At 40.9% G+C, this 27,012-nt stretch overlaps 1 protein-coding gene across 1 annotated transcript in view; it reads left to right on the top strand.

Annotated features, from left to right (window-relative positions):
- The window catches only part of usp43a (ubiquitin specific peptidase 43a), a 191,987-nt gene that overhangs the window by 39,890 nt on the left and 125,085 nt on the right, over nt 1–27,012 (top strand). The window contains exons 3-4 of the mRNA XM_017427695.3: nt 9,407–9,510; nt 26,006–26,098. Coding sequence (XP_017283184.1) covers nt 9,407–9,510; nt 26,006–26,098 — 197 coding nt within the window. The remainder of the gene's footprint in view (nt 1–9,406; nt 9,511–26,005; nt 26,099–27,012) is intronic.

Genomic DNA, 27,012 nt, shown 5'->3' with positions numbered 1-27,012 from the left:
GGGGGGGGGGGTTGCCAGATACAGATATAGGTATCCATGTTAAGGCTACAAGACCATCTCCAAGCAGCTTCATGTTCCTCTGACCACAGCTGACAAGATTATATAAAAGCAGAAGGTTTATGAGACTGAAGCCAACCTCCCAGGATGTGGACGCAAGAGGAAATGCAACCCCAGGTTGATCAGCTGGAGAGTGCAGATGGTAGAAAAGAAGCCATAGAAACCATCTAAACCCATTTGAGCTGAACTCCAGGGGTCAAAGTTTGTCACTTTCTGTTTGCACCATCTGTGACATGAATCCTAATGAGGAAGAAGATCCAGGAGGCTCCACTACTGGAAGAAAAACACAAAAAACAGCCAGACAAGAATTCACCAAAATGCATGCTGACAAGCCCCAAAGTTTCTGGGACCGATGAGACAAAAACTGGAGTTATTTGGCTGTGTTTTTCTTTTATTATTGTAAACGGATACCAACAAACACTTATCTGTGTCTGTACGTTTCATATCACAGTAGAGAGTTGTTCTTTTTATGAAAAAAAAGGTGTATCACATATGAACTTCAAATGTACATTATTTCATCAATGTTGTGTAAAACCATTATAATGTACTGGTGATAATCAGAACTCTGCAGTCTCTTGTATTTGTCATTTTGTTAACAAATACTGTAGTTTATTATTTTTTTTCAACTAAAGTTCTCCTAAACCGTACATAGTTTGGATGTTGTCCTTACTTCTGGAGGCCTGCAGCTGACTTATTTGCCCCTTTTCTCTGTAATGGCCTCTGGTGTTGACAGACTCTACATAGAAGACTTGTCTTTCACTGAAACCTGTCCTGCACAAACCCAAAAAAATAACCTAAGTTGCTTTTTTTTCTGGCGTAGCTTTCCTCTATAAGACAGCGGTTGATCTGTCCTGGAGCAGCCGAGAGCCGCGTCACCGTTGGCTCGTCTCGGCGGGAGACGTCATCTCCTCCTGCAGGAGGCTGACGGCATCAAACCGCTACCAGCGGCTGGAAAGGGGGCTGCTTTTACTCCACAGGAAGACTCTTGAGAGCACTGTAGCTTACTGAGCACATTTATGTCAGCAAGGTGCAGAAGCTGTGTGCTCGTCTGAACAGCACTACTTTAAAGGGGGAGGAAAAAAACGAGTTTTCATCCTTTTCTTTTAGTTAAACACTACCATGAAACACTCCAGTGGTCCATTTCTCTGATTTAAAATGTCAACGACTTGTTTTTAGAGGGTTTGTGTCAAAATCCCATAGCGGGGTGATCGTGAGGGCGGAGTTACCTCCTTGGTTGGTGACATAGAAGGAGGCGGGGCCAGCTGTGGCAGACCGCTGTCGGACACTGAGGAGGTCACCGTCGCAGAGATTATCAGGGGAAATGGAAGCAGAAGATGTCAGTTTCGTTAACAAGAGCACTGGTTTGACAAGACGTCTTGTTTGGGTTTTTTTTTTTTTTTGGTCTGGAGCTGCTGTTGGGAACTCCAGCCCCACATTTCACAAGGGGAACCCCCGAGCTTTACAATGATGTCACACAGTCTGCAAAGAGTTTCCCATCCGGACAGCAACAAGCGGCGGGTGGCGGTCCAGACATCGGACAGTTGATCAATGTCCTGATCAGCTCTGTGCGAAGGACTGCCTGAGGCAGATGGTGGTCACACCTGATACTGACTGGTTTTCTAACACCCCCCCCCCCCGACCCCCACAATACAGTAAAAGCAAGCTGCACATTTTAGAGTGGCCTTTAATTGCCCGAGGCACACCTGTGCAATAATCATGCCGTCTAATCAGCCACACCTGTGAGGTGGATGGATTATCTCAGCTCACACACACAGATTCACACAGATTTAGGATCAATATTTGACAGAAAAAAAGGCTGATTTTATACACAGAAAGATTCTTGGATCTTTGAGTTCAGCTCAACAAAAACACAAGTGTTGCGTTTATATTTTTCTGTTCAGTGTAATTTAAAATTAGTGTGATTTTTTTTCATTATGCCAGACTCATTCTATGACTTTCTTTTGATCTATGTCAGCTTCCAAAAACACTTTTCATCTCCCCTTTGAAAGTGGTCTGCCAATGAAACGAACTGCATTTTTGTCCTCCTGCGTTTAAGTCGAGGCTGATATAAATGTTTGATCGCCCACCGCCATGAAAGGCAGTCAGTCATGGAATTTCCTGTGTGTGGGATTGTTTGCTTGTCTTTTAGCAAAATATCTCAAGAGCCACTGGATAGATTTAAGTGAAAACCCCAGAAAATAATCATTAGATGAACATCTAAAAATAATTAACTTTTGGAGTCAACTCAGTTCAAGATGGCCACCACAGCAAACTGACGTAAGCAAACACAAAAATAGCTTTGACTCTTCAAACTTTACAGATGTTGAGTTAAATTTTGGTATGGTTGTAGCTGAGAGTCCTCTCCAACACATACTCCAAGCGCTACGCCTTGCACATCTTTACTTAAGACTTTGGTATGAACTGTTGGCGTCAGCCCTGTCTGTCTGTTAGCAAAATATCTCGTGAACCACTAAATGAATTTGAATGAAACTCTCAGGAAGTAATCTTTCAGAGCTCCTCTACAGCTGATTAAATTTCGGAGTCAACCCGATTCAAGATGATCACCACAGCTAATTGACATTAGCAAGCATAAAAATGGCTATAACTTAGCATGTTGTACAGATATTGACCTAAAATTTCTTGTGGTAGTTGCTGAAGGTCAGGCCCATAACATACTCTAAGTGGGAACAGATCACATTAGATCTTTGTTTATAACTTTGGAATGCAAGGCGAAGGGCGATATACAGTCCCTCAAGGAGTGTTAGTGTCATTCTTTTATGAATTGCCTGTTTTGGGGCCTCAATGTATTCCACAAGTCAGAAATTTGCTATTCACATCAAGAGTTGCCATGTTTAAGGACAACTGTGCTTGTATTCTTTGCAAAAATCTTAAAATCAAACCATTTTTTTTTTTAACTGCCTGCAGTTGAGTTTTCAGGGTATTACTGCTGGGATCGCTCTTTCAAAATAAGCTTATCTCGAACTCATCCACAGCTCTGTTTTAACGTTATGTTGTCCCTGCACACACGGTGCTTGCCATTTGTTTGCCAGTATGAATTTTCTGAGATCAGAACTCGGTGCCAAGACGTTACGCAACGTGCTAAATCCAACAAGTGGGAGCGCACACGCCGCGGGCAGCCAGGCTCTCTGCGTGGATAAATCACCGTTTGGTGGCAGCTGATTTGTTGGCCACGCCGGGCAAGTTCCTCTCTGATGTGCGAGCTTTTTTTTTTTTGGTTGTTTTCCTCACATCTCAGAGAGGAACATAAGATGAACGTCTACAGAAGATAACAGTGACATACAGAAGAAGTTCCGACAGCTTTCAGAATCGAACGATTTCTTCTCGTACCAGAGAAGCTTAATAAATGTGAGAATGTTGGCGGCATCACAGTCAGAGCTGCAGCAGCACCCGTAGAAACGGCACCAAACACTGAAAATGTGCTTCACTCTGATCCAGGCTGGAAGGTTAACTTTGGTTTTATTATTTAGAATGTAGAAAATACATTTAGTTGCTGATTACTGACTTACTAAAAGAGTGGTAAACGCATCATCTGCTGGATGTTTTTTCTTTATTATTATTTTTCTCTCTCTCATTTTTGTGTATCGTTTAAATCGAGTTTTATGACATTTCAAAGCAAGGCCCATTTGTGAGCGATCTTTTTTAAATTTTTTATTATGCAATAAAAAAGTAGAAATTGACATAGACTGTTTCTTTGTGGTACTGTATTGCGTTAAATCCTACCAGATTGAATCTCATTGCATAGTGATTACAGCCTGACTCGCATCATGTTGTGTCAATTTTTTTAAATTCATTTTTTCCCTGCTCATTAGGGGTGTGCCATATCGTCTCTTTTACGGTAATACCGGTGGATTTTTTGACATCGGTGAAAAAAGTAATATTGCGATATCATGTGACGACGTAATTTCACGGAGCCTGACCTGTGCAGCGCGAGTCGCCATGTGGTCCACACTTCTTTACCAGTTGGTGGCGGTAATGTTTCCTGTAGTTGTTTGCCAACTGCCAATAAAACACAAGAAGAAGAAGAATCATCATCATCATCATCATCGTCATGGCAGAGCACAACAAGGAAAATATCTCTCAAGATCTCTCAGATCTTCTGTTGTTTGGAATTATTTTGGTTTTAAAATAGAAGATGTGGATCAGACCACCATATTTTGCGAGTCATTCAAGCATGTTGTGTCAGATAAGGGTGGAGACACGTCAATAAAACAGTTTTGAAGTTACATATCTATTCGGGCAATAAAAATATTAAAAAGCAGAAAATGTGGACTTTCGTCTGTGATATAGTTATTGGGGTATTTAAAGAAATATATTGTGATATCATTTTTTGGCAATATTGCACATCCCTTCTGCTCACGCATCTTTTAACAAATTCTAACGTTGGCCGTCTATCAAGAAGTGTATAGTATCCGCCACAGACCAGAGACGCACAACCTTGATGCAAACACAGCAGAAAATATCCATGTTGAAAATACGGTGCCTCCTTTTCGTTCCCTTCAGCCCATCTGTCTCCTCTGTCATGTTTTGAAGCTACATTTACTTGCCCATCCATGCAAACCAAAGACCCACTCTTTCCCACTGTTAGAATGGTTTTAGATTTTAAAAACCAAACTTCTAGAGGGAGTTTAATCCCCCCCCTCCTCAGCCTCGTAGGGGTAGGAGCACTCTGTGGAGTCCCTCAGAAACGTCACACATGGCTGCGTGCTTTGGGGGATCAGCGGGGCTTTGGTACCAGCGAATGTTTTCATGTAGGGAACGGAGCGCACAGATCTCCGGAGGGAAGCTGTGGCGCACTGGGAAACGTTTGACTGGTAGCACAGAGCTGAGCCTCGAGTCCAACGGTGAGATGGGAAGGGGCAGAACGTAACTGCCTCAATCCATTTAGGACTTCCCGTATCCTGTTAATTTTAGTTCAGTATCTGTAAAACTGACTGGTTTGAAGCCATTTACGTGTCTGCCTAAGGGCGGTTAGCTGGCCATCTTAAATTGAGTTGAGTCTAAAAGTTAATCAGTTGTAAACGTACATCCAGCGATTAAAATCTGTGCAGTGGTTTGTCAGATATTTTGCTACAGACAACGTTTTGCCTTCAGCAGAGTGCAGTAAAAATGTAAAATGTGTGTAAAGTTGTTGTGTGCAGCAAAAATCCATCCATCCTGCCTTTAGACAGAAGCAAGCCAACAGAGTAATTATTATTTTTTGCCCTGTACATTTTACCCAGCTTCAGCTTTCTTGTCTTTTTATATAGCCTGATTAAGCTTATCTTGTATTTTATCCAACAAGACTGCCTTTTAGGTTTGTTGCCAGATGATGATATCTGACATCCAAAAAAAAAGGAGCAGCTTCTCTCCAGAGAGGTATAGTGCACGTCCAGTCATTAAAGATTAAAAATATCTAAAGGTTGACAAATTATATTGAAGTCTTTGCAACTTGTGGGCTTAATTTATCCCAAATGTTTCCAGGAATCTTGAACACAGAAGTCCATAGTTCTCATTGTAATGGGATGTTTCATCCTGGTCACATGTCATTAGGATCATATCCCCCTTAACCCTCTCTAGTTACAGAAGTATCCTCAGAGGAATACGTCGTCAGCCAGGGGCAAGTGGATATATTGGGAATGATCTGTCAGCAGTGAACAAACTGAGTGTGGTGTTCAAAAGGTGGAGGATTTTCACAAAGAACAATGTTCAACGCAGTCATCAGGTTGGTTTAAAATCAGCCATGTTACAGTGACATCTAATGCTAACAATTATTCAGCTGTATTTACTTGTAAAAAAACCAAAAATCCCAAACCAGATCCCAAACAGAACATCTTTTTATATTTAGATTTGCTCTTGAAATCATAGGTTCTTTGTCAAAAAGTCCATACACCTACTGATTGATCTTGTGCGACCTTTAATTTGGACCCTTTCACTCTCGTAAGAAGGGGCTCATCGTTTACTTGCTTTTATTCAGCGGACACCATTATATTCAGTATATAAAAATGGCAAATGCATCAGATGAACTAAATATGTAGTTGGCATCCTTTTTACATCAGGCTGCTGTAACTAATGAACAAATGTTCACTGGGGCAAACATGGCCATGGTTTCCATGCTGCTGTTTGTCAAGGTCTGAGGATCGTTCATCATCGTCTTCCACAGAAAAGAATGGTGGGGGAAAAAAACAAAACAAGAGAAACAACACCACAGTTTGTTTTGTGATACAAGAAATATGAAACTAAACATACTCCATCAATTTTAAAAATGTAAACTAAGCCATATGCAAACAAAGACAATAAACATTTGAATAATTACTTTTCCTAAAGCATACCATTCATTATGCTTGCTTGCAAAAAAAAAGAAAGCTTTTAAACTTAAAGGCACCGTACCAAAGCTGGAAATCTTTCAATTTTAGCAGTGCTTTATTGAAAATCTACAAGCATCCAGTTAAGGTAGAACCCAAGTTGAATAGTTGGCTAAGGTGAAGTTTGGGAAACAAACTACCACCCATGCTTACTAGCTTTAGCGCTTTGGCCCTCATTATGTATTCCGAGGAGAACCATCGCTGCAGGAGTTTTCTCAGATGCAAGAAGCACGCCTTTGTTCAGACTAAATGCAGGAGTGATTGGATTTTGTTCGGACAAAGGAAAAGCCTCATCAAAGTTGGATTGCCATTATTTCTGGGGACACAGTTAATGGCAAGTGCAGAAAGTGCCGTTTCACTTGAGAAGAGGGTGAGATAAGATACTTGTACCTCTGTGGAAGATGACTCTCTGCTCCATGTCTGAACCACGCAAGACTTAAATTAGGTCACTTTTTTGTTCTAAGTCTTGTGGTGTAGAGCACTCCATAAGTTCTCAGAACTGAACATACTATACTACTATTCCTACATACTGTAGCATGAATAAAAGCATCTCAGTACTTTGTAAGTAGTACAAGCACTTCTCTCTTGCACTCTCTCAATGATTCAGAATGGTTTCAGGCCATAATTTAGTAATTCCTAATGACTAAATAATTAGGAAGTAATTCATAGCTTCCTAATTGTAATTGTGGCTAATTTGATTTTAAGTCAGTCTACTGGTTCATCAGATATTTTGCTAGTAGGCAAAAACAAATGGTTACACACATACCTGTCTTACATGTCTCTTGGAGATACAAATTCAGCTCAAAATTAATTTTTTGGTCTGTATTCTATTGTTGGAAACCCAGTTTCTTAAAATACTGTTGTAATTTACTAGATTTGTGTTAATTAGTGTCTTTTTACTTTCTTTTATCTATATATTTTTCATTTAACAAAACATGACTGCTTAATGTACACTTGTACACTTCTGAATAATAATATATAGAAGTGCATTCTTGCTTAAAAAACTACATTTTGAGCCACAGTGAGCATCTTCATTTTCCTACTTAATAACTGATGAAGAATGCACAGGTGCGGCCGATTGCCAAGTTTTTAAAAGTGGCCAATATTGGCTGATTAAAATCAGTCGGCCTCTAATTGTAAGGCAAAGAAAGCAGAACTCTCCCTCTGGGGTGCAGTTATTAGTGTTGTTTTAAATTCAGTTTAAATCAATTTATTTATACGGCACTAATTCACGACAAAATTAGTCTGTCATTGTCCAAAGAAAAAGAAGTCTAAATTATAAATCCAAATTCAAAATTTATCCAGATTAACATCCAGTGTAACACAATATAATCACATTCAATATATTACAAAATGCTAAAAGTTGCATGTCTAAGGAAACCAGTAGATTATGTCAAACCTTCACTTTGACGCAAACCCTCCTCCAGAGCAAGCATATTGGTGACAGGAGAAAGGAAAGACTCCTTTTAAACAGGACCCAGAACCAGGGCGAGCAAACGTCTTCCTTAGCCGGCTGGGGTTTCAGAGTACAGGAAAGAGGCAAACACAGGATTGGTTCAAGTGTAGTTTCTGTGGGAAGGAAAACAAAGAAACACAGGTTCACCACAGCAATAACTGCATGTATAAACATGGAGAGTAGAGAGTAAAGACAGCGGTGACAAAATGTGGTCAGTTTGTCCTCCAGCAGTCTGAGCCTATAGCAGCATAACTAAGGCATAGCTGAGGAAACCCGAACCAACTCTAGGATTTATCCAAAAGGAAAGTTTTAAGTCTAGTCTTAAAAGTAGACAGGATGTCAGCCACACAGACAGAAACTGGAAGTTGGTTCCACAACAGAGGAGCCTGAGAACTGAAAGCTCTGCCTCCTGTTCTACTTTTAGAAACTCTAGGAACCACAAGTAAACCTGCAGTCTGAGAGCGAAGTGCTCCGTTAGGAAAATATGGATTAATAACATCTTTAATATAAGATGGAGCTTGGTTGTTGAGAGCTTTGTAACTTTTTACACAGAGCCAATGGAGAGAAGCTGAAATTAGAGAAAACAAACAAAAATTGGGTCAATATCTGTAGTAATTTAAATACCCTTAGTTCTCCAGACCTTTTCATATTGTTTTCATGAATAAATTGCTTGATATTCTGACAATCCTCTTCAGTTTGCTTGGTTTTTAAAGGAAACTATTCTTTATGGTGACATAATATAATTTCTTACATAGTTCTGTTCAGTATCGATCTGACTTGAAGTTTGTTTTAGGAATGCAATTGAAAGTAACTGCTTAGATATGGTGGTACTGTAAAGTGATGTAGCGAGACTTGATTTATAATTGGTGTAAAAAAGAAAGTGTGTGATTTTCATTTAGCTTGAGAGTAAGTGATTGGAAAAACAGCACTGGTAAATATTTAAATTGCAAACAATAAACTAACTTTTTACCCTTTTTCAGCTAACACAGGAATAAATATATAATACAGAGGTGAGCTAACTATAGACTAACACTGGGGTGAGCTAGCTAAGTTAACACAGAGGTAAGATAACTATAACTATAGCCAGGCACATGGGGTAAACTACGCAAACACATTTGTTAAACAAACTATAAGCTAACATATAGGGATAAGCTAACCATAGGCTAACACAGTGCTAAGTTAACTACAAGCTAACACATAGGCATAAGCTAATTATAGGCTAACACAGGGCTAAGCTAACTACAAGCTAACACATAAGGCTAATCTAGCTACATGCTAACACATAGGCATAAGCTAATTATAAGCTAACACAGGGCTAAGCTAACTACAAGCTTACTGAGCATAATCATTGATATCTTGTGTTAGCTATTGTCTTCATGAGCTGTTTTTATTAATGCAGTGATCTGTAGCTATCTCATCCTGAGTCACACTGGTCCATATTTTATTTAGAGCTATTCCTCTTTTTTTTGTCCTTCCTACCTAATGCCTAATAAAGTGTCCATTTTGTTTATTTAAATGTCTGTGTTTACAGGAAACCAATCCATTGGAGAACCCTTCCAGTCCCGGTTTACCCAGCATACAGAAGCCTCGGAGCCGCCACAGTTTTGTTCAGGAGCACTTCCAAGCACAATACAGGTGAGAGTCGCTGACAGACCCGGCACGCCCAGATATTGAAGAAGTTTTTATTTCTTGGAGAACGCTCCACGTGTGTCGACCTTTCAGTTTAAGGATAATCTCAGATGCGGCCTTACTTTGTTGCGGCAGCTTTAAAGTGTTTCTGTCTAAAGCGGGAAAGTTGGAACCAAAAGTTCAAAGTCTGAAGGAGGAGGAGGAGAACTACTTCTGAAACCTAAATCTCTCATCAATTATTCAGCGCACTTGCGCTAACAATAAAGTCCTGGGGTTGATTTTGAGTAAACACAGTGCAATACATACCATTAAAGAGAATATCTGGCGAGAATGTATTTTTTTTTTCCTCCAGAGGATAAGGACGACAACCTTGTAAAGATTAGGTCAGACAGACCTGTGAAGGAGGGGGTTTATCTGTAGTACGGGCCCTGTCTCTCTGCCTCACTGGCAGGGAAAAGTTAGACATGGATGGCATTTCAACCTCCACTGTATCTGACTCTAAATTTGCTTTTTATCACTTTAGACGGTAATATGCGATCGGATGCTTAGATGAGCTGAAACGCTCTGATTTTTGGAGAGGAGGAGCAAACCTTTTGGTTAAAACATGCCGATGCAGAAGTAGGACAGACGCCAGCTGTGCTAATCAGCTCTTTGTTCCACAGCCTGACTGGGTATCTTTTATGCATCTGTGTGAGGCATGCTGTTGTCAGCATCAGAAGAACAGGCTGTTTCTACGTCTACAAAACAACAATACAGACAAGAACGCAGTATTTCACCTTCAAGTTGCAACGTTTTGTCTTTTTTGGACAAAGGCTTTGCCTTTCCAAAGCAGACACTTCACTCTGTTTAGATAAAGGTAGGTGTTTGAATCTGACATTTCAGACTCCAGTTCAGAGTGCAGCCTTGCGGGAAAAGAAAGAAGGAAAAAAAAAAATCCACCCTCTATCAGTTATTGGGGTTTATGTATCAGGGCAAAATAAAATTATCTGCTTTTTTTTTTTTTTTAACCTTGAGTGTACAAAAACATGCAACAGAGTTCATCATGTTTTTTTTATTTTTGGTTAAACAAGAGTAAAGCTAATGGGGAAAACTAAATCCACCCAGGATTCTATAACCTGTACAACCTCTTTGAGCTCATTGTTGGGTTTCTGTTTGACCTCATCAGTCTCTCACACTGTTGTGGAAGAATTCTGACCCACTCTTCTTTTCAGCGTCATTTCGACTCATAGAGTCCCACCACAGGCCAGGTCAGGACTTTGACTGGACCATTACAACACCTTGGCTCTTTGGAGCATTCTGTTGTTGAACAGCTGCTGGGTTTGGGATCATTGTTCCGCAGCATGAGCCAGTTTGGTCCAACCTTCAGCTGTCGGACAGATGTCCTCACGTTTGACTCCAGAACCCTTTGGTCCACAGAGGAGTTCAGGGTCGATTCCACGACTGCAAGGAGCCCAGGTCCTGTGGCTGCAAAACAAGCCCAGATCATCACCTCTCTACTACTGTGCTTGACAGTTTGTGATAGGTGTTTTTGCTGACATGCTGTCTCATTTTCACCAGACATGACCCTGTGCATTATGGGTAAACATCACTACTTTGGTCTCATCTGTCCAAAGGACATTGTTCCAGAAGTCTTGTGGTTCATTCAGATGAAACCTTACAAACCAGAGTTGTGCTGCCGTGTTGTTTTAAGGAAAGGAAAAGACTGAACGAGTACGACTTGTTTCAAATAATCCGTACTCGTTCATTTGTTTCCTGATTGTCCTGTCACAAACCTTAACTTCTAACCTGCTAACAGAGGCCTGTGAGGTCTAAGATAGAGCACCTCTTTTGTAATTTCCCTAAGCATCGCACAGTCTGACCTTGGGGTGAATTTGCGAGGACGTCGATTGGCAACCGTCTAAAATGTTTTCCAGTTCTGAACAACCTTTCTCTGTGCAGAATGATGGACTCAGACTAGTTCAGAAATGATCTTTAATCCATCCCAGATTAAGGGGCAGCAACAGCTGCGTCTCTAAGATCATTGCTGATGTCTTTCCGCCTTGGCATTGTGTTCACACACCTGTATGCTCCAGAGAAATGGCCAACTCTCCTGCTTTTATAGGTGGTCCCACTAATGATGATCAGTTATTAATACATCTGATCAGCAGCACCTGGCTGATAGTGTCCTACTTAAATCCAATTGAAGCAGCAAGGATGGGATTAGGTTTTCACACACAGCTTTACCATTTTGGCTTGGTTTTTAATTAATACATAATAACATGATGGACTCTGATGTGTTTTTGTGCAACTGAGGTTAGATTTGAGTTATTTTAGAATATGGTAAGTATTTGATCTTTTTTTTTTTATGCTGGAAACTTAAAATCCTAGAACTGAAATAGGATGTAATTTAGTTTCCCATGGCTTTCTGGTGTTATAATGGCTCAGTGTATCTTCTAAAAAAATCTTAGATGTAGATTGATGGATACTTTAATGATCCTTTGGAGGAAATTACAGATAGGTACATGTATATACCAACTTCTGAGCAACATGGGTCTCTAATGAAAGGTACACGATGCCTGATGCTGCTGATGCTGTAAAACCTTTAAGGCTCCAGCGTGCTCCATGAGAAGTCACAAAGTCAGGTCACAGTCTCGTAATTGCGAGCTGTTCGTTTTCTCACACACTTTTCATCGTCCACGAGACACTCGATATCTCCTGGGAAGCTCCTCCTTCCCCTTGCAGGTTTCTTCCTGCTGGCTTCTTAACTCTGCTGTCCTTGTACAGATTTGTGCTTCCGTTATTCCGACCAGACGTGTTATTAAACCGACTGAGACAGTACATGTTGTTTGGCATTTGCAAATATGAGGGTGCACATTAATGAGCGAATGAAGGGAACGTGTCCCGACGCTGCCCGGCTAGGAGCACTTCCTCCCGGCCACCACAGCCACGAAGAGCCGCCTGTGTGTCTGTGGTCTTTTTAAGTTCAGAGGTTTCTATGTTTTGCTGGAACAGTTGTAAAGACGGCTGTATTTTCTAACAGCCTCTCAGCGGAGCAGTAGAAGCAAAATGACTCCATTAAAGCTCACCGGCTTTTCCACATAAACACACCAACAACAACTTCTGACCAATCACACAACACTCTGTGCAAACAACTTGGGCCAGGGCCACGTGTCGCAAAGGGGTGGGCGAAGCTGCTTTGCAAACAAAAATCACGCAATTTGCGCCATGCAACCATGTGATTGAGAGCTGACTTTGTGACTTCTCACAGAATTTGTAACGGCCTTTAGTTTGACAGCATGTGGTGCTTTTATGAATGTTTAACTCAGGTCAGCCCTGCACAGTTACGCACCTCCATACCATCAGGGAAGCTGACTTCTGAATTACGCTCCATACTCGTCTGCAGCCCAGAAAACGTTGATCCTAAAGTCTGTCAGAAAGGAGCTCTGCAAATATGAAGTTAATCTCTCTGAATCTTGTTGGTGTTACATACATGTTGAGTAAACATTGCTGGCTACAAAGTGACGATGTTGCTCACACTCTGCCATCTTGGACAGTGTTTCTGTCATGTTTGCTCTCAAGGCGGCTTAGGATGGAGAGCCAATCAGTGAAAAGGTCAGGCTCTGACACATGTACCGTGTTTACGGTCGCTCTGTTCAGTTAACCAGCTATTCTTTCATGGGATTATCCCTTTTCCATGTCTGATGGATGGTAGACTGAATGCTTCGGAATGGGGTCCATCTCCCTGCGGCGCCTCTGCTCCCACGATGCTCTCAGGCTGACTAATTGAAATGAGTTGGGCTGAAACTGCTCATTGATGGGGAGGGGGGGCATTTATATGAGAGTAAAGTGAAAGGGAAGATTGTTTTCAATCTCCTCTTCTGCCTTTTTCTCTCCGCACTCAAAGCTAGCACACACACCTGCGTGTCGGTAACATTACCAGAAGCAGTAGCTGCAAATTAATTTGCCAAACAGAGGAACTGTCGATGTTTACATTGTCTCATTACAAATCTGCTGTTTGTGCCTTGCATACATCACACACACACACACACACACACATAAACCCAACTTTCTGTACCTTTCCTTGTTCTGCTCCCTGACTTCCACAGACACTCACCCTCCCACAGACACATCTGTTCTTCCTTGTACCCTCTCCGTGAACAGTTTCTGCTATATTTAGCTGCTCAGAGGAGCATCTCTCCGTGCTGCTATTATCTGTCTGTGGGTGCAAGCGGGGTAATGCTTCCTCCCTGTAAAGGTTAGTCCTTTGTGCTAAAGGCCAATGTTCAAAATGGGCAGGAAGACTCATAATTGAATAAACTAAAAAAAAAACATTTTGAAGGATTTCAAATACTTGCATACATTTAGATTTGTTAAAAAAAACTGACAGATTACTCAACAAGTGTAGTAACTTGACTCATTTTTTTTAACACCATGGTGTTTGTAAGGGTGCTTCAAATCCCTGAAAATGGTTGAATTTTAATGCGGTATTTTTAAGGTTTTAAAAGTGCTTGAATTTTGATTGAAGTGTTTGATTATGTCCGAAACTCAAACTGAATTTGTTTTAGCACACACTTCTACCTAGACTAGTCCACCTGCAGCAGGCGCAGGGTTGGGCCATAGCCAACATTTAGTACTTTGAAGTCATCTTGTAGTTCTACCATGTTACGGTATATGGCATTACCGTCTGCCTAGAAAGTATTGTGACGTGTTCTTCTTGCTGCATGGAATTTACAGCGCTTTAAACGGCTCTAACTTAGGGAGATAAGGCCTCGAGCAATAGGTTCAGAATGTTACAGAGACGTTACATAACCGGAAGGACTGAGAGAGCACAAACCTCCGCTATGGCCACAACATGATTAAAAAATAGTGCAATCCAGATCATAATCTGGATCAGAACCAAAATTTAATCCATTGAAAATTTCCTCCAAATCTGTTCATCGGTTGTTACCTGATCTTTGCTAACAGACAGACGGGCAAACCAACGGACACAACCGGTCACATGTAGAAGCAGAGACTGGTTTTAACAAAGTGACCTTGACCTTTGACCCCATGGAGCTTGAAATCAGCAGGCCTTATCTTTGACCCATGAGGTGTCCAGCTGTGAAATTTGACAATCCTACATTACACTGTTGCAGAGTTAGAGCCCAGGGTCAACTAGGATGTTGACCTTTGACCCCTTGACCTTGAAATCAATGGTGATCACTCTTGACTTAAGAGGCGTTCAACTGTGCAGTTTAATTTTCCAGAGTTGGAGCACAAGGTCATCTGTGACCTTGACCTTTGACCGGATCGCCACCAAAATGGAATCACTTGTTTCTTGTACCGTATTTGAAGTTTCCTGAAAATTTCCTGAAAATCTGTTCACAGACAGACAAACAAACAGATGCTACTGAAAACATAACCTCCTTGGCGGAGGTAATCAGCATGTCGCATGTTTCTTTTTTCTGTTTTACAAATCAGCCCACCAGCATATTGGTTTTCCAGATGAGGTTCTGTTCTGAAGATGTGCTTGTAGTGCACACAGAGGGAAGCAGGTGTCAGTATATTTGCTCCACCTTTTGTGAATCACAGGCTCTCTACAATATCCAGTCAGCCCTGCTTCTGGTAGTTTTTGTGCACTTGAGGTTAGATTTGAATAATTTTAGAACCTGAAAGAAACCAAATCATTTTAATTTTGTCCTGAGAAGTAAAACCCCTGGAAGTTAAAGAGGGTAGACTCTGTTTTCCTGGGACTGAACAAAGAAAGAAACTAAAACAAAGGAAGGAGGAAATGTTACTTTCTTTTATCATTCCTCAGTGTCCTGAAAGCACCTTACCACACCTTCTGTGCTGGAAAATCTTGAAAATGCCTGAAAAATCACTCGAATTTGACTTTGGGAAAGAAGGGAGAACTCTTAAACACCAAACAAAAAAAAATTGAATGAAAATCTTAGGTAATGTTTAACTTTAAAGATTGGGTGAAAATCAGACATTTGATTCCCTGGAGCTCAGCACTGGTTACACTGCAGCGTCCTGAACGTGTGCGTCAGGAGAGATTTGAGTTTGATTTGAAACCAAACATCGACTCAAGCGTTGTGTGGAGCTGAAGGAACGACTAACCCACATGAAGACGTATTTAGTCAGCTGGTCTCAGTTTTTGTACAGAGGAGCTGGAAGCTGACACTTTTACCTGCTTGTTTGATTTCAGTAAAGAAATCTAAAACCCTCACTGATTTAAGTCTTTGCAGCAGTGCAGTAGTTGCTGTAAAGAATGAAGAATTCATGTCAATCAATTAAAAACACAACAGAAATGTGAAAAAATATATAACACGGGGAGTTTATGCTTTTAAATTTAAATAAAAATGGATCATTAATAAGGTGTAGGGTGTACAAAAAACAAGTGATTGCAGATTTTTACATCCTGTGTGTTAGTTTAATATTATAGTTTGTTTTCCCAGCGTGTGCACTCTGACTTGAATCTGTAAAGCTTTATTTATGGTGTGTTTGTTCACCCTCATGGTCGGTGGAATTAAGCAGCATGCCACTGTATCTCAGCGGAGACACTGGTTGTGCAGCTTTCTGTAAGGAAACCTTTGGTTTAAAGGCTATCCTCTTTATTTTCTCTTGGCAGCATTTAGGGCCGTTCACAATATGTGCATGTTTTAATGTAATGACTATTGGAGTTAACTATTGTTTTATTCTTTTTATTTTTCCTCAGTTTTAAGCCATGTTATTTATGAACCTTTCAAAAATTGCATGAGAAGTTAGTGTTAGCATCCTGGAATCTGAATGATGGTTTTGTCATCAGATACTAAGAAACATAAAAGGTTTTTATGCACTAAGTCAACAACCAGCAGTCGGGAATGATTGGAGCCAGTTTTCAGTTTTCTTTTTAACTTTTTGTTGCCTGTAGGACACAGTTTACAGCTCAGATTAGATGAAAAACATAGGATATATATTTGCAGTATTACATTATTTACAATATGACATTTTATTTTATTTTTCAATTCTATTGTCAAGTTACCAGCTGACAAATCTGTCTTACTTTACATGACCTGCTACTTGGAGCCTCCCTACTCTCTGTTTTGGTAGGGCAGAGTTATTGTCTGTTTTTTTTTTTTTTTAAAGGACACAGAAATTTGCATTTGACATTTCTTTTTCCCCTTGTACCAAACCCACACCAACTCATGACCCCAAAATCGAGGTAATCACTGAATCAAAATTTTTTATTTTTTTTTTGTGTGTGTCTCTGTATTAAGAGGTGAAGAAGAGAGTCCAGGCAGGATGGATTGGATGAAGAAAAGTTTCAGGAGTGATTTGTGACAAAAGGTGTTTAAAAAAAGCTCAAAGGAAAGGTTTACAAGACAGTGGAGAGAGCAGTTGTGTTGTATGGTTTGGAGACAGTGGGACGGACAAAAAGACAGAACTGGAAGTGGCCGAGCTGAAGATGATGAGGTTCTCCTTGGGAGGGACAAGGATGGACAGGATTAGGAATGAGGTCATCAGAGGTACAGCACAGGTTGAAGGACTGGGAGATAAAGTTAGAGAGGCCAGACTGAGATGGTTTGGACATGTGCAGAGGAGGAACAGTGGGTATATTGGTAGAAGGATGTTAGAGACGCAGCTGCCAGGAAAAAGACAAAGAGGAGACATATGGATGCAGTTAGAGAGGACATGGAGGGAGTTGGAGTGAGGACAGAGGACACAGAAGACAGAGTTAGATGGAGGAGGAGGACTCGCTGTGGAGACCCCTGAAGAGGGAACAGCTGAAAGAAGCATTAATGTCCCCAGTGTTTCTAAAGCTTTCTGAATCAGAACAACATAATTTAACCAACAGCTGTACACTAAAGGCTCGTTTACACCATATAGAAGTCGTCTTGTTTCCTCAACAAATCTTGTCTAATTTCACTGTAAACCGTAAGTCTGAATGGGGAGCGGAGCTGAAAGTGATTCATTTGGAAAAACCGACCTTCTGACAGCTTTTTATTTCCTTCGATTTCTTTAAATGTGAAACACAGCGGTACTCAAAGAAGTTATGATTCCATTGATTTATTACCAGACTCAGGGCTCTCCGTTTACTAACGTTATGTGGATGCTGCACATGTTGCGTATCAAACTTAAAGTCGTTGTGCAGTCGGAGCCGAAAAAGTTATTATCTACCACACTCGTTTCCAACGTTTACATTTGATCTCGCCACTTTCCCCCTACTCTTGAGCGGATTTGAACCTCTGGAACCAAAAGTTCAAAGTAGACGTAAACTCAAGTATCGGTTCTGTCGTGCCAGCACAGATACGATCCAACCCCAACGTTGGTATCATGTGCTGGTGTAGATTCTCAGTCATCAGCAAGCAACTGGACTTCTTCCAAACTTTAAACTGCATCAATAATATCAGTATTTGGATTGATCCACAATGTAAAAGTCAGACCGACAGTAACTTATAGTAGAGTGACCTGGGTGGGATTAGAAAAAAATCTGATTTGTCAGGCCATCATAAAAAGTCCGACATGGGTCAGTTTTGCCTGCAGTGTGAACGTAACCTAACTCTCAGTTGCAGATATTAGGGAATGTGTTTTTCTGCTCCGAGTTTCAACCAACCATCGAACCTGTAAATATACATATTTATGAACTTTTTCTTCCCTCATTAGTTTGCCTCAGCCTGAGCTGGTTTTAGTCTACTAGGCCCAAAATACTTATTTTATTCAGTTTCTTTTCCTCTACTTCTTTTTCCAGTCACCTAATCCCCAGCAAAATCTGGAGCTGTTTAGTTTGTCTCTAAATGCGACCAGAACCAGAGCTGCATCACGATCTTTTGGGTGACATTTTTTTTTATTTGTATATTTGTAGTCTTCTGCTGCCTACATATTCATGTCTATATCTGTCCTCTGTCTTTGTAAAGCTCACCTGCTCGGTCTCACAAGCTTCCCACTCTTTCCTTTTTGATTCTTTTAATATCTCACCGAGACGCTCCTCGGAGGAATTCACTGGAGTTGTCTGATCTGAATAAATGTTTGTGATTGGAGTTTGGTCTGTCTTGTGGTTTGGGCTGCATATGTGGGGGTGGGGGTGGGTGGGTGTTGTGCTCGAGTCACTTTAAATGAGTCTTTGTCAAAATCTCCCTCTCTTCTGCGTCTCACTCTCAATTTTACAGCGTCTATTTCTTAATGTCACGGGAGACTGGTGCAAAGCCGTGGCCTCGATCTCTATCTAGGCAAACAAAATACTTGAATATTTTATCCTTTTGCAGTTGCTTTTATTAGTGACCACTGCCAAAAGGAAAATTTGAATGACAGTGTTTTTGTCTGTGATGTGTGTGTGTGTCTGTCTGTTACCAAAATATTCTCTCGAACCACTGGACGAATTTCAGTGAAACCTGCAGAAGGTATTGGATGTACATCTACAACTGGTTAACTTTTCAACTCGATTCAAGACAAAACACAAACGAGAAAGTGAGCTCCTCTAAGTCCGAGGTCCTCAGTGCTCAGAAGTGATTTTCCTCCTTTATTTTTGAAAAAAGAAGTCAGCTGAGGTGGTTCGGGCATCTGATTATGATGCCTCCTTCACTTTCCATGTACCTCCCACTAGGAGCAGACCCAGAACTCTCTAAAGTGATTGAATCGTCAGGGGAAAAAAAAAAATCTGACAAAACTCAACCAAATTACTTACAATTTATGTGATAAAAATGCAAAGAGAGAAAAAAAATCTTCTATAACCTTCCCCCGTTTTAAATGATAAGACAACAATTACCATTTGGCCATGCTCACAAATACATTCATCCATAATAAAACCAAAATACAAATCAAATGCAAACAATATCCATTCATCCACCGCTCCGTGGTCGGGTCGCAGAGAGAAACCCAGACATCTCTTTTCTCCAGCAGCACTCTCCAGCTCCTCCTGGGGGATCCCAAGGCGTTCCCAGGCCAGAGAGGATACATAATCCCTCCGGTGAGTTGTGGGTCTGCCCTGAGGTCTCTTCTCAGTGGGACATGCCTGAAAAACCTCCAAATGGAGGCATTCAGGAGACATCCTAATCAGATGCCTGAACCACCTCAGCTGACTCCTTTCGATGTGAAGGAGCAGCGGCTTTACTCCGAGCTCCCCCCAGATGACGGAGCTCCTAACCTTAACTGCAAATGTGTGGAATTCTCCCTCCGTGTCAGGGGGTGAGTTTCTGTCTCATGTGGATGAGTTCAGGTATCTGGGAGTCTTGTTCACAAGTGATGATTGGATGGAATGGGAGATGGATCGGCGGATCGGGTTCTCGTCTTCAGTATTGAGGGCGTTGCTTTGACTGGTCGTGGTGAAGAAAGAGTTGAGTCGAAAGGCAAAACTCTGGATGTACTGGTCCATCTATGTTCCAACCCATACTTATGGCCACGAGGTTTGGATCATTACTGGAAGAACAAGATCCTGGATACAAGCGGCTGAAATAAGCTTGCTTCATAGGGTGGCCAGGCTCAGCAAACAATAACACCTGTCTTCAATATTGTCATTCCATGGCTTTGATGGGAAGTTTCCAATTAAGTTCACAATCTGAAATAACCCCCTCAAAGTTTAACTTCATTTATCCTTTCAACTGAGATCCCATCTATGGATCTATGTGCTTAAATCATCTTTTTTACTGTCAATAAAAATGAAAAAAAAAAACAGTTTTGTTTTCATTTAGGAATAATTTATTATTATTTAAACTGCACTGATATACAGCTGCTACCTGTCTAATCACATCGTGCACGTGGGCATCCAATAATTGGGACAAACTATTCCACATGGTATCTTTAGCCAGATGGACTACAGTGAAAAATGAGCTTGCAGAAAACAATGCCATGGGATTTTATTTGATCTTTTTTCCCTACCTAATTGGTGTAAAGATTGTCAAACAATATTGTGATCCTGTACAGAATTCCCACTGCTCCGTTACTTATGCATGACAGAAAGTGGATGATGTTCACTATTACCAGCGGGGGGAATCCTTAAGAGCCACAGAACTATTTTATCATGTTCTTTGAAGGCTCAACTCTCCATAAAGGAGTTTGAACTTCCTCCTATTATTCTAAGACGACGTCCTCAAAGACTCCACTCACCCATAAACGCGCAGCCACGTAGTAATGTACTCCCATTGTCCTCTTTCGGTTTGGGTACTCTACATCATTCAGCTGAGCAGAAACGCGTCCAGACACGGGCCTTCTTTTCCTTTGGTTTGATGCTTTACCACCTGCGGTTCTTTCCTCGAGCCGGGCCTCACAAGCACTTTCCCTCCCGCTGACACCCCGACTCCCTGAAACCAAACTTTGAAGTGAGTGCCAGGCAGTTATTGCACAGCATTATCGAGTAGAAATACCTTTTTTTTTCTTTCATCTCATTTTTTTTTTTTTTTACTTTTTTACTTCTCAAAGGTAAAAGCCATAGTGTGATGTGGAGCAGTGGGACCTCACAGGACAGTTTTTGTTTGGACAAAAGACTAAATATTTCAATGAATAACACTGGATTTCTATCACCTGTTACCAAAACGTGTAAGACGAGATCTAATATTGCTTCTTTAAAGACCTGAGTGTATATCTGTGGATCTGTCTGTGTGTAAAATATCCCTGGATTCTCTGGACAACTTTTAAGGAAACACTCAGTGACGGGTTGATGTGTATCTACAACCGATTCACTTTTAGAGTCAACCCAAATCATAAGTGGTCGCCACAGTTAATTGACTTTAGCCAACACAAAACTGGCTAGAACGTAGTCCGTTTTAAAGATACTGAAATGAAATTTGTCGTGGTAGTAGCTGATCATCTCCGACATTCCTTCAAAGAATACTAGGCCTTTAATGTTGGGTTTTGTTTTGATTTGCTGTAAAGTAAACGGTTACTTCGGTCGTCGGCTAATTGATGAAATTGTTTCGATCGGTTAAAGATCATTTTAAATAACCTCTCCTTCTGGTGGGTGCACTTCCTGTTCTGGGCTCACCTGCTTTAGTCTGCCCCCCCCTTTAAAATGTCACCTCTGTGTTTCTGCACTAATGCAATAAAACAAATAAAATAACCTGTGATTCTGAAACTAATCAAATGTATTTATCATTTTTACATTCAGTTTTTTTTCTCCCTTCGTCTTTAGCTGTTTTTAAAACTTGCAGAAAAGCACCCTTTCACTCATTGGCTTTTAACCCAGCGTGAGTTATGGTCTGTCTTAATCTTGACCTTTTTAACTTGCACTATTTAAAAGATTTTCTGTAGCTCCTTTTGGTTTATTTCTGCTCAGTTATGTTTTGCTCTTATGTTGCTTTAGAAAAAAGAGTGACCTGATATGTGACCGTCACCACAAAAAATGAAACCATTTCAGTTCCTAAACCACCTTTTCTGAACACTTACTCTGTTTTTGCCTCCTCCATGTGCTCCTCCCTCTCAGTAGGACGGAGGAGAACAAACTACGCTCCCAGTGAATTCAGACCGCTAAAATATCGCCATGACCGTTTGTTCACAGCGGTTGTGATGTAGTCATCGAAGACCTCTTCCGTGGAACAGTGTGTGATACATTGAGTGTATCTGAGGCATTGCTCACTTCTGGAGCCGGCGGTAACATTCCCTAAACTGAAAGGTCGAGGAGGTAAGACCTGTGAAACTGAGGCTCTGAAGACCCTTGAGCAGAATTGATTTCCACCGACAAGAGGTCTCTATTAATTCTCCCTGGGAGGGGTGAAAGAAGGTACACATCTTTCAATCTGAAGCTTGTGACACAAGAAGTGCTTTATAGTGGACTGAAGAAAATGACTTTGTTGAGCTGACCAACGGGGAACAATGACGTCCAGTTCAGCCTCAGATTTGCTCTGATTGTTGTTGGATAGTCTGCTGTTTTACCAGCTGAGCCACAGGTGCTCTTTGACGTCATGAAATCCTGACGTCATTGCTCTAAGATTTACAGGAAGTCTGACGATGCTCCCACTTTTATTGCATTTGTGGCGGCGTTGACTGACTTGTGTGCACGCTGGCTAGAAATTGCAGGTCCTACTATCGCTCACATTATCCCACACAGGATTTGGACTGAATAGGCTTTGATCAGGTAGGATACATGTGTCACCAATACGCCACAACTAGAGCAGCTCAGCTCGGTTCAGAGTGTCACAACTGAAACTAAATCCTGATCCAGCAGCAGCAGCAGCTTCACCTGGAGCGATGCGACGTGTCACTGCCAGAGTCATGACACTAACGGCTGCTGTCACAGTCACAGCTGCTGACTGTCTGGCTCGGCTGTGGGGGAGAGTCTGAGGGAGTGCACCAGCTCACTCTTATGGCGTTCACTTACTTAGTGTTTAAAAACGCTTTCCAAAGTAGAAGTTGTTTGCAGCTCTGGTTTTTGTGTCTCCATGTGATCTGTAAAACGTATAACCCCATCAAACACAGCATATTTTGATACAATCAGATAGATCTTTTAAAGACAAATCCAACACAATTTGTGTTTTTTAAATACGTCTACTGGTTACCAATTTATTGTCAAAAACTGAATCCATTTCTTAAACAGGCAGCAGTAGAAAGTCCTGTGTTTAACTTCCTGGAGCTTCTGTTCTCACAGCGGGCTGAAGCTGAGGAATCGCTCTGATTGGCTGGAAATTTTCAGATTATTCCTTTATGGATAACACCTGAGCAAAGCAGTCCAAGGTGCCAGCTCCCGCCCACAATTTTTTTTTAATGTAGGTTATAAAATGTTTTCTTTCATCTGAGTTGAGAAATGAATGAATGAATTAGCTCGATCATTGCCTGACCCAGTTAGCTGTAGCGCTACCGTGCGTCGTTTATTTAACAGATTAAGAACAAAGAGAGGATGGATGGGTTGGGAGGGGACAGGTGGCCTTGCTACTCATTGCTTTTGTTGTCATAGCAAAACATTTTCTCTTTCTAACTTGGTACTTAATTTTACCTGGGTTAGGACTGGATGAACTGATGGACTGGATAAGCGTGTCTGCTTCAGCATGTTGAACTGCGCATGTGGTTGGTTAGATTTTATTATCCCAAATGCTGTACGTCATCTAATTATGCCTGGAGTTTCTTCCTGTTAAAAGGGAGACATTCCTCTCCACTGTCGCCCTGCGCTTTCTGAGAAAAAGGCAGGAAAGATTCAGTTCTACCTGCCGGTTTCCTTAGGTCAGGGGTCTGCAACCTTTACAACCAAAACAGCCATTTCTGCTCCTGCTCTGGCTAAATAAAACCTACTTGAAACTTTAAAGAAAGATAACACGACTCATTAGGTATTTCAAAAATGCTATATATACAATGATAAAATTAAAGATCCGTATTAAATTGTTGACATTTATTGCAGTTTTGCATGTTCGGACAAAAGAAAGCGACCAAACTCCAGTTCATATAGTTTAAAACTGGACTGTCAGCTTGTCTGTAGAATTGTGAAAAATTATTAACAAATAATAAGTGTATACAGTCTAATAAACCTTTAGAGTAATTAGGCGATTTTTGTTGGGCATCTAATTGTGACTTTCCTGGTCTATAGGCATAAACCTTAATTTAATTAAACTTTTATTAAGTTTTTGTCAAAGTTAAGCTTTTTTTAAATTATTGGCATGATAACTTGTCATATTTTTGTAAAATGCCTAACTTCAGTAGATTGTAATAAAACAGTTTATGATATATGTGCAAAACAGGCACTTTGTTTTTTTTTTCCCCACTCAGTAGCTTGCTTCAAATGTGTTAAAATGTTTTAAATATAAAAAAAAATCATTCTGAATGATACGTTTTTTGCTCCTTGTATCCTTTGGTTAAAGATTTTTTCTGTTTTCTTCACATATTTGCATAAAACTGGACAGAAATCGAGCTTTTCGTGTTGTAGCTGCAAATTTATTTCAATTCATTTCCGAGTCGGTTTTGATCAACGAGCCGCTGACGGGGGCCTGAAGAGCCACATGTGGCCCCAGAGCCACAGATTGCAGACCACTGCTTTTTGATAAACTCTGTGCTGTTAAATAGTTTACTGGTATAAACTGAATCTTATCGCACTGTACTGAATTGAATGTAAATGAGCTGAATTACGTCCTGTTTTGTGCTGCAGATGTTTGTTTTTTTAGTTTAGAACAGTTTGATTAAAGCAGAGTGAGCATACATAATGTTTATAAGGTTTAGAGATGCTGGTGATGGCCTCATATTCCGCAGTGATAAGCGGATCTTATCTGGACTTGCAGCTACAGTGTGCCTACATTTATCAAACATAAAGAAGACAGAGAATAAAAGAAACCTGAGGTACGTGTCCAGGAACTGACTGAGTGACATGCAGATTAAAAACACATAAAACTATTACATTTATTCTTGTTTTTACTCTTTGTCTTGGCGACCCCCCCCCTTCCTGGTCACTATATATAAAAACATGACCATGCATTTATTTCTCTTTTTATTATTAAGTGATAATTTTCCTGTTCTGCCCTCTAAAGAAAACGAGCGGATCAGTCCTCGCAGCTGCCAGGGTGCGGTAGAAAATTCTTTCTTTCTTCATTTTAGTGAATCCCTGTGCAATCCACAGGGGACAGAACCCGAGCAAAGCCCCTGTCCAGCCAGCACCCTCAGAGCTGCAGGCGTTTAAAAAGGATGTTCTTAAGATTCCAACCTTCGCGTTTCCGTGGAGATCGGCATCAAACGAGTCGAACAAACCGGCGTCTGAACCAGGCGAAACACGGCTTTTAAGGATGTCCGTGTTTTATTACAGCCTCATAGAGCTCGGTGACTGAAAACACTTCTGACAAGAAACACAACCAGAGTCAGCGTTTGTTTGTCCTGCAAGTTTTCTCACGTGTTCATTTCTCACTGAAGTTTTTATGTTATTTATTTTAAGACCCCGGTGGTTTTCTGTGGCTTTTAATGATGCTTTCCTCCCATTCTATAAGAGGTCCCCGTCTGCTTTTGAGAGCTGTCAGAAAACAGATATTCTTTCCGACGGCAGCCCACTGGATGGGTTTCTATCCTGCTGTCAGTCCTCTGCTCCCATCATCTGCCCTTCTGTCAGCTTCAGCGTCTTGAAGGGACCTGTCTGTGCTTTTTTTATTATTAATATTTTTTTTATCTCTGTCAACGTTGTCTTTTTGGTTTTTGGTTTTTTTGTTGTTCGCAGCTCGACTGTCCTGCTGCCAGCATTACTTTCTCCCTACTTCACTGCCTCTGCCACCTTGAAGGTTTATTTGTTTTCATCTTCGTGCTTTTTTTTTTTTTTTTAATTTTACCTCCTTCACCTCAAAATGTCTCCTCCTGGATCTTCAAATTATTTAATCTCCTTTTCTTTTCCCTCTCTGTTTTGCCTGATCATCCTAGTGTCTAATAAGGATTCAGACCAGAGTTCAGATGAAAATGAGGACATTTAACCACCACTGAGATTTTAGCGATATCTCAGGATTTGGTGTTCAGCAGCAATATTTGATTGATTTGCCAAACTGTGTACTGTATTTGCTTAAAGTTGACTCAACCTCTGCCGTTACAGCTGTTGATATGACTGTGGTCCGACATGAAAAAGAGGAAGAATTTGGCAGTGGAAAATACGTAAATTTGATGTCTTTTTGTCTCTTTTCAGGTCTTCGCTGACGTGCCCTCATTGCCTTAAACAGAGCAACACCTTTGATCCATTTTTATGCATCTCTCTGCCCATTCCCCTGCGACAAACCAGGTAATGTAGAAACGCAAAAGACAAGAATAGCCATGTCGACGTATGAGGTGCTGCATGGGACACAATTCAATCTGCCACTCAAACACACACACATCTAGATCTGTGTTAATCTATCCTGTCCTCTCAGTCTGTTCGTTACTGTCACCATCAAACCCCTTTAATTTTTACTTACACCTGACTGACGATGTCATAAATAACTTCAGAAACCAGATCTTCTTTCAAAGCGGCGTAAAAAACAGAAAACGGCTCGTAAAACCGGTCGTTTATCACAAGCACAAACATGTTTGCTGTTTTTCAGCGTAGCGACACGGTCCTGGAACTGAAGTGAAGTTGTTAAGTTTTATTTCAGGTTTTCTTGGTTTGCGTCACACTTTGTTCAGATTCAATCTGTTAGGAATGCGTGAAGAGATTTCAGCTGCGCTCTCTTACAACGAAACCTCTGAATCTAAGCAAACACGGAATCTTTTACATGTTTTTATAGGGGAAGTTTTGTTCCACATACAAAATGCCCATTTGAATGAGTTGAATTTGTTTTCAGAGGTTCTTCGTATTTCCATCTTTATGTTAGGTTTATAGAGAAGGTGCTAAGAAGATCACAGGCCATAAAAACATAAAACCTCTGTTTAAAATCGAAACTTGTTCTTTAGTTGCCTTTAACGTACGAAGTTCTAAAAATATTTGATCCTGAACAAAAACTGTTCAAACTGACCTACAAATTAGACCACTCCAACACCACCCCAAACAGGCTTTATACATCTCCAGCTGTAGGCCGTGGTCATACCCCAGTGATAAATGTTGCCTGTCACAAGTCCCTGACCAAACACTTTGAGTGCGGTTTCCATTTTTAACTGCGGCAGAAGCTGCGTGTCAGCAAGGTGCTGCTGTAAGACGCTACGACTTTGACGTGTGCAGAG

This window comes from Kryptolebias marmoratus, linkage group LG3, assembly GCF_001649575.2.
Source record: "Kryptolebias marmoratus isolate JLee-2015 linkage group LG3, ASM164957v2, whole genome shotgun sequence".
Taxonomy (NCBI): domain Eukaryota; kingdom Metazoa; phylum Chordata; class Actinopteri; order Cyprinodontiformes; family Rivulidae; genus Kryptolebias; species Kryptolebias marmoratus.
The sequence above is the reverse complement of the archived record's forward strand: the minus strand, read 5'-3'. Positions and strand labels throughout refer to the sequence as shown.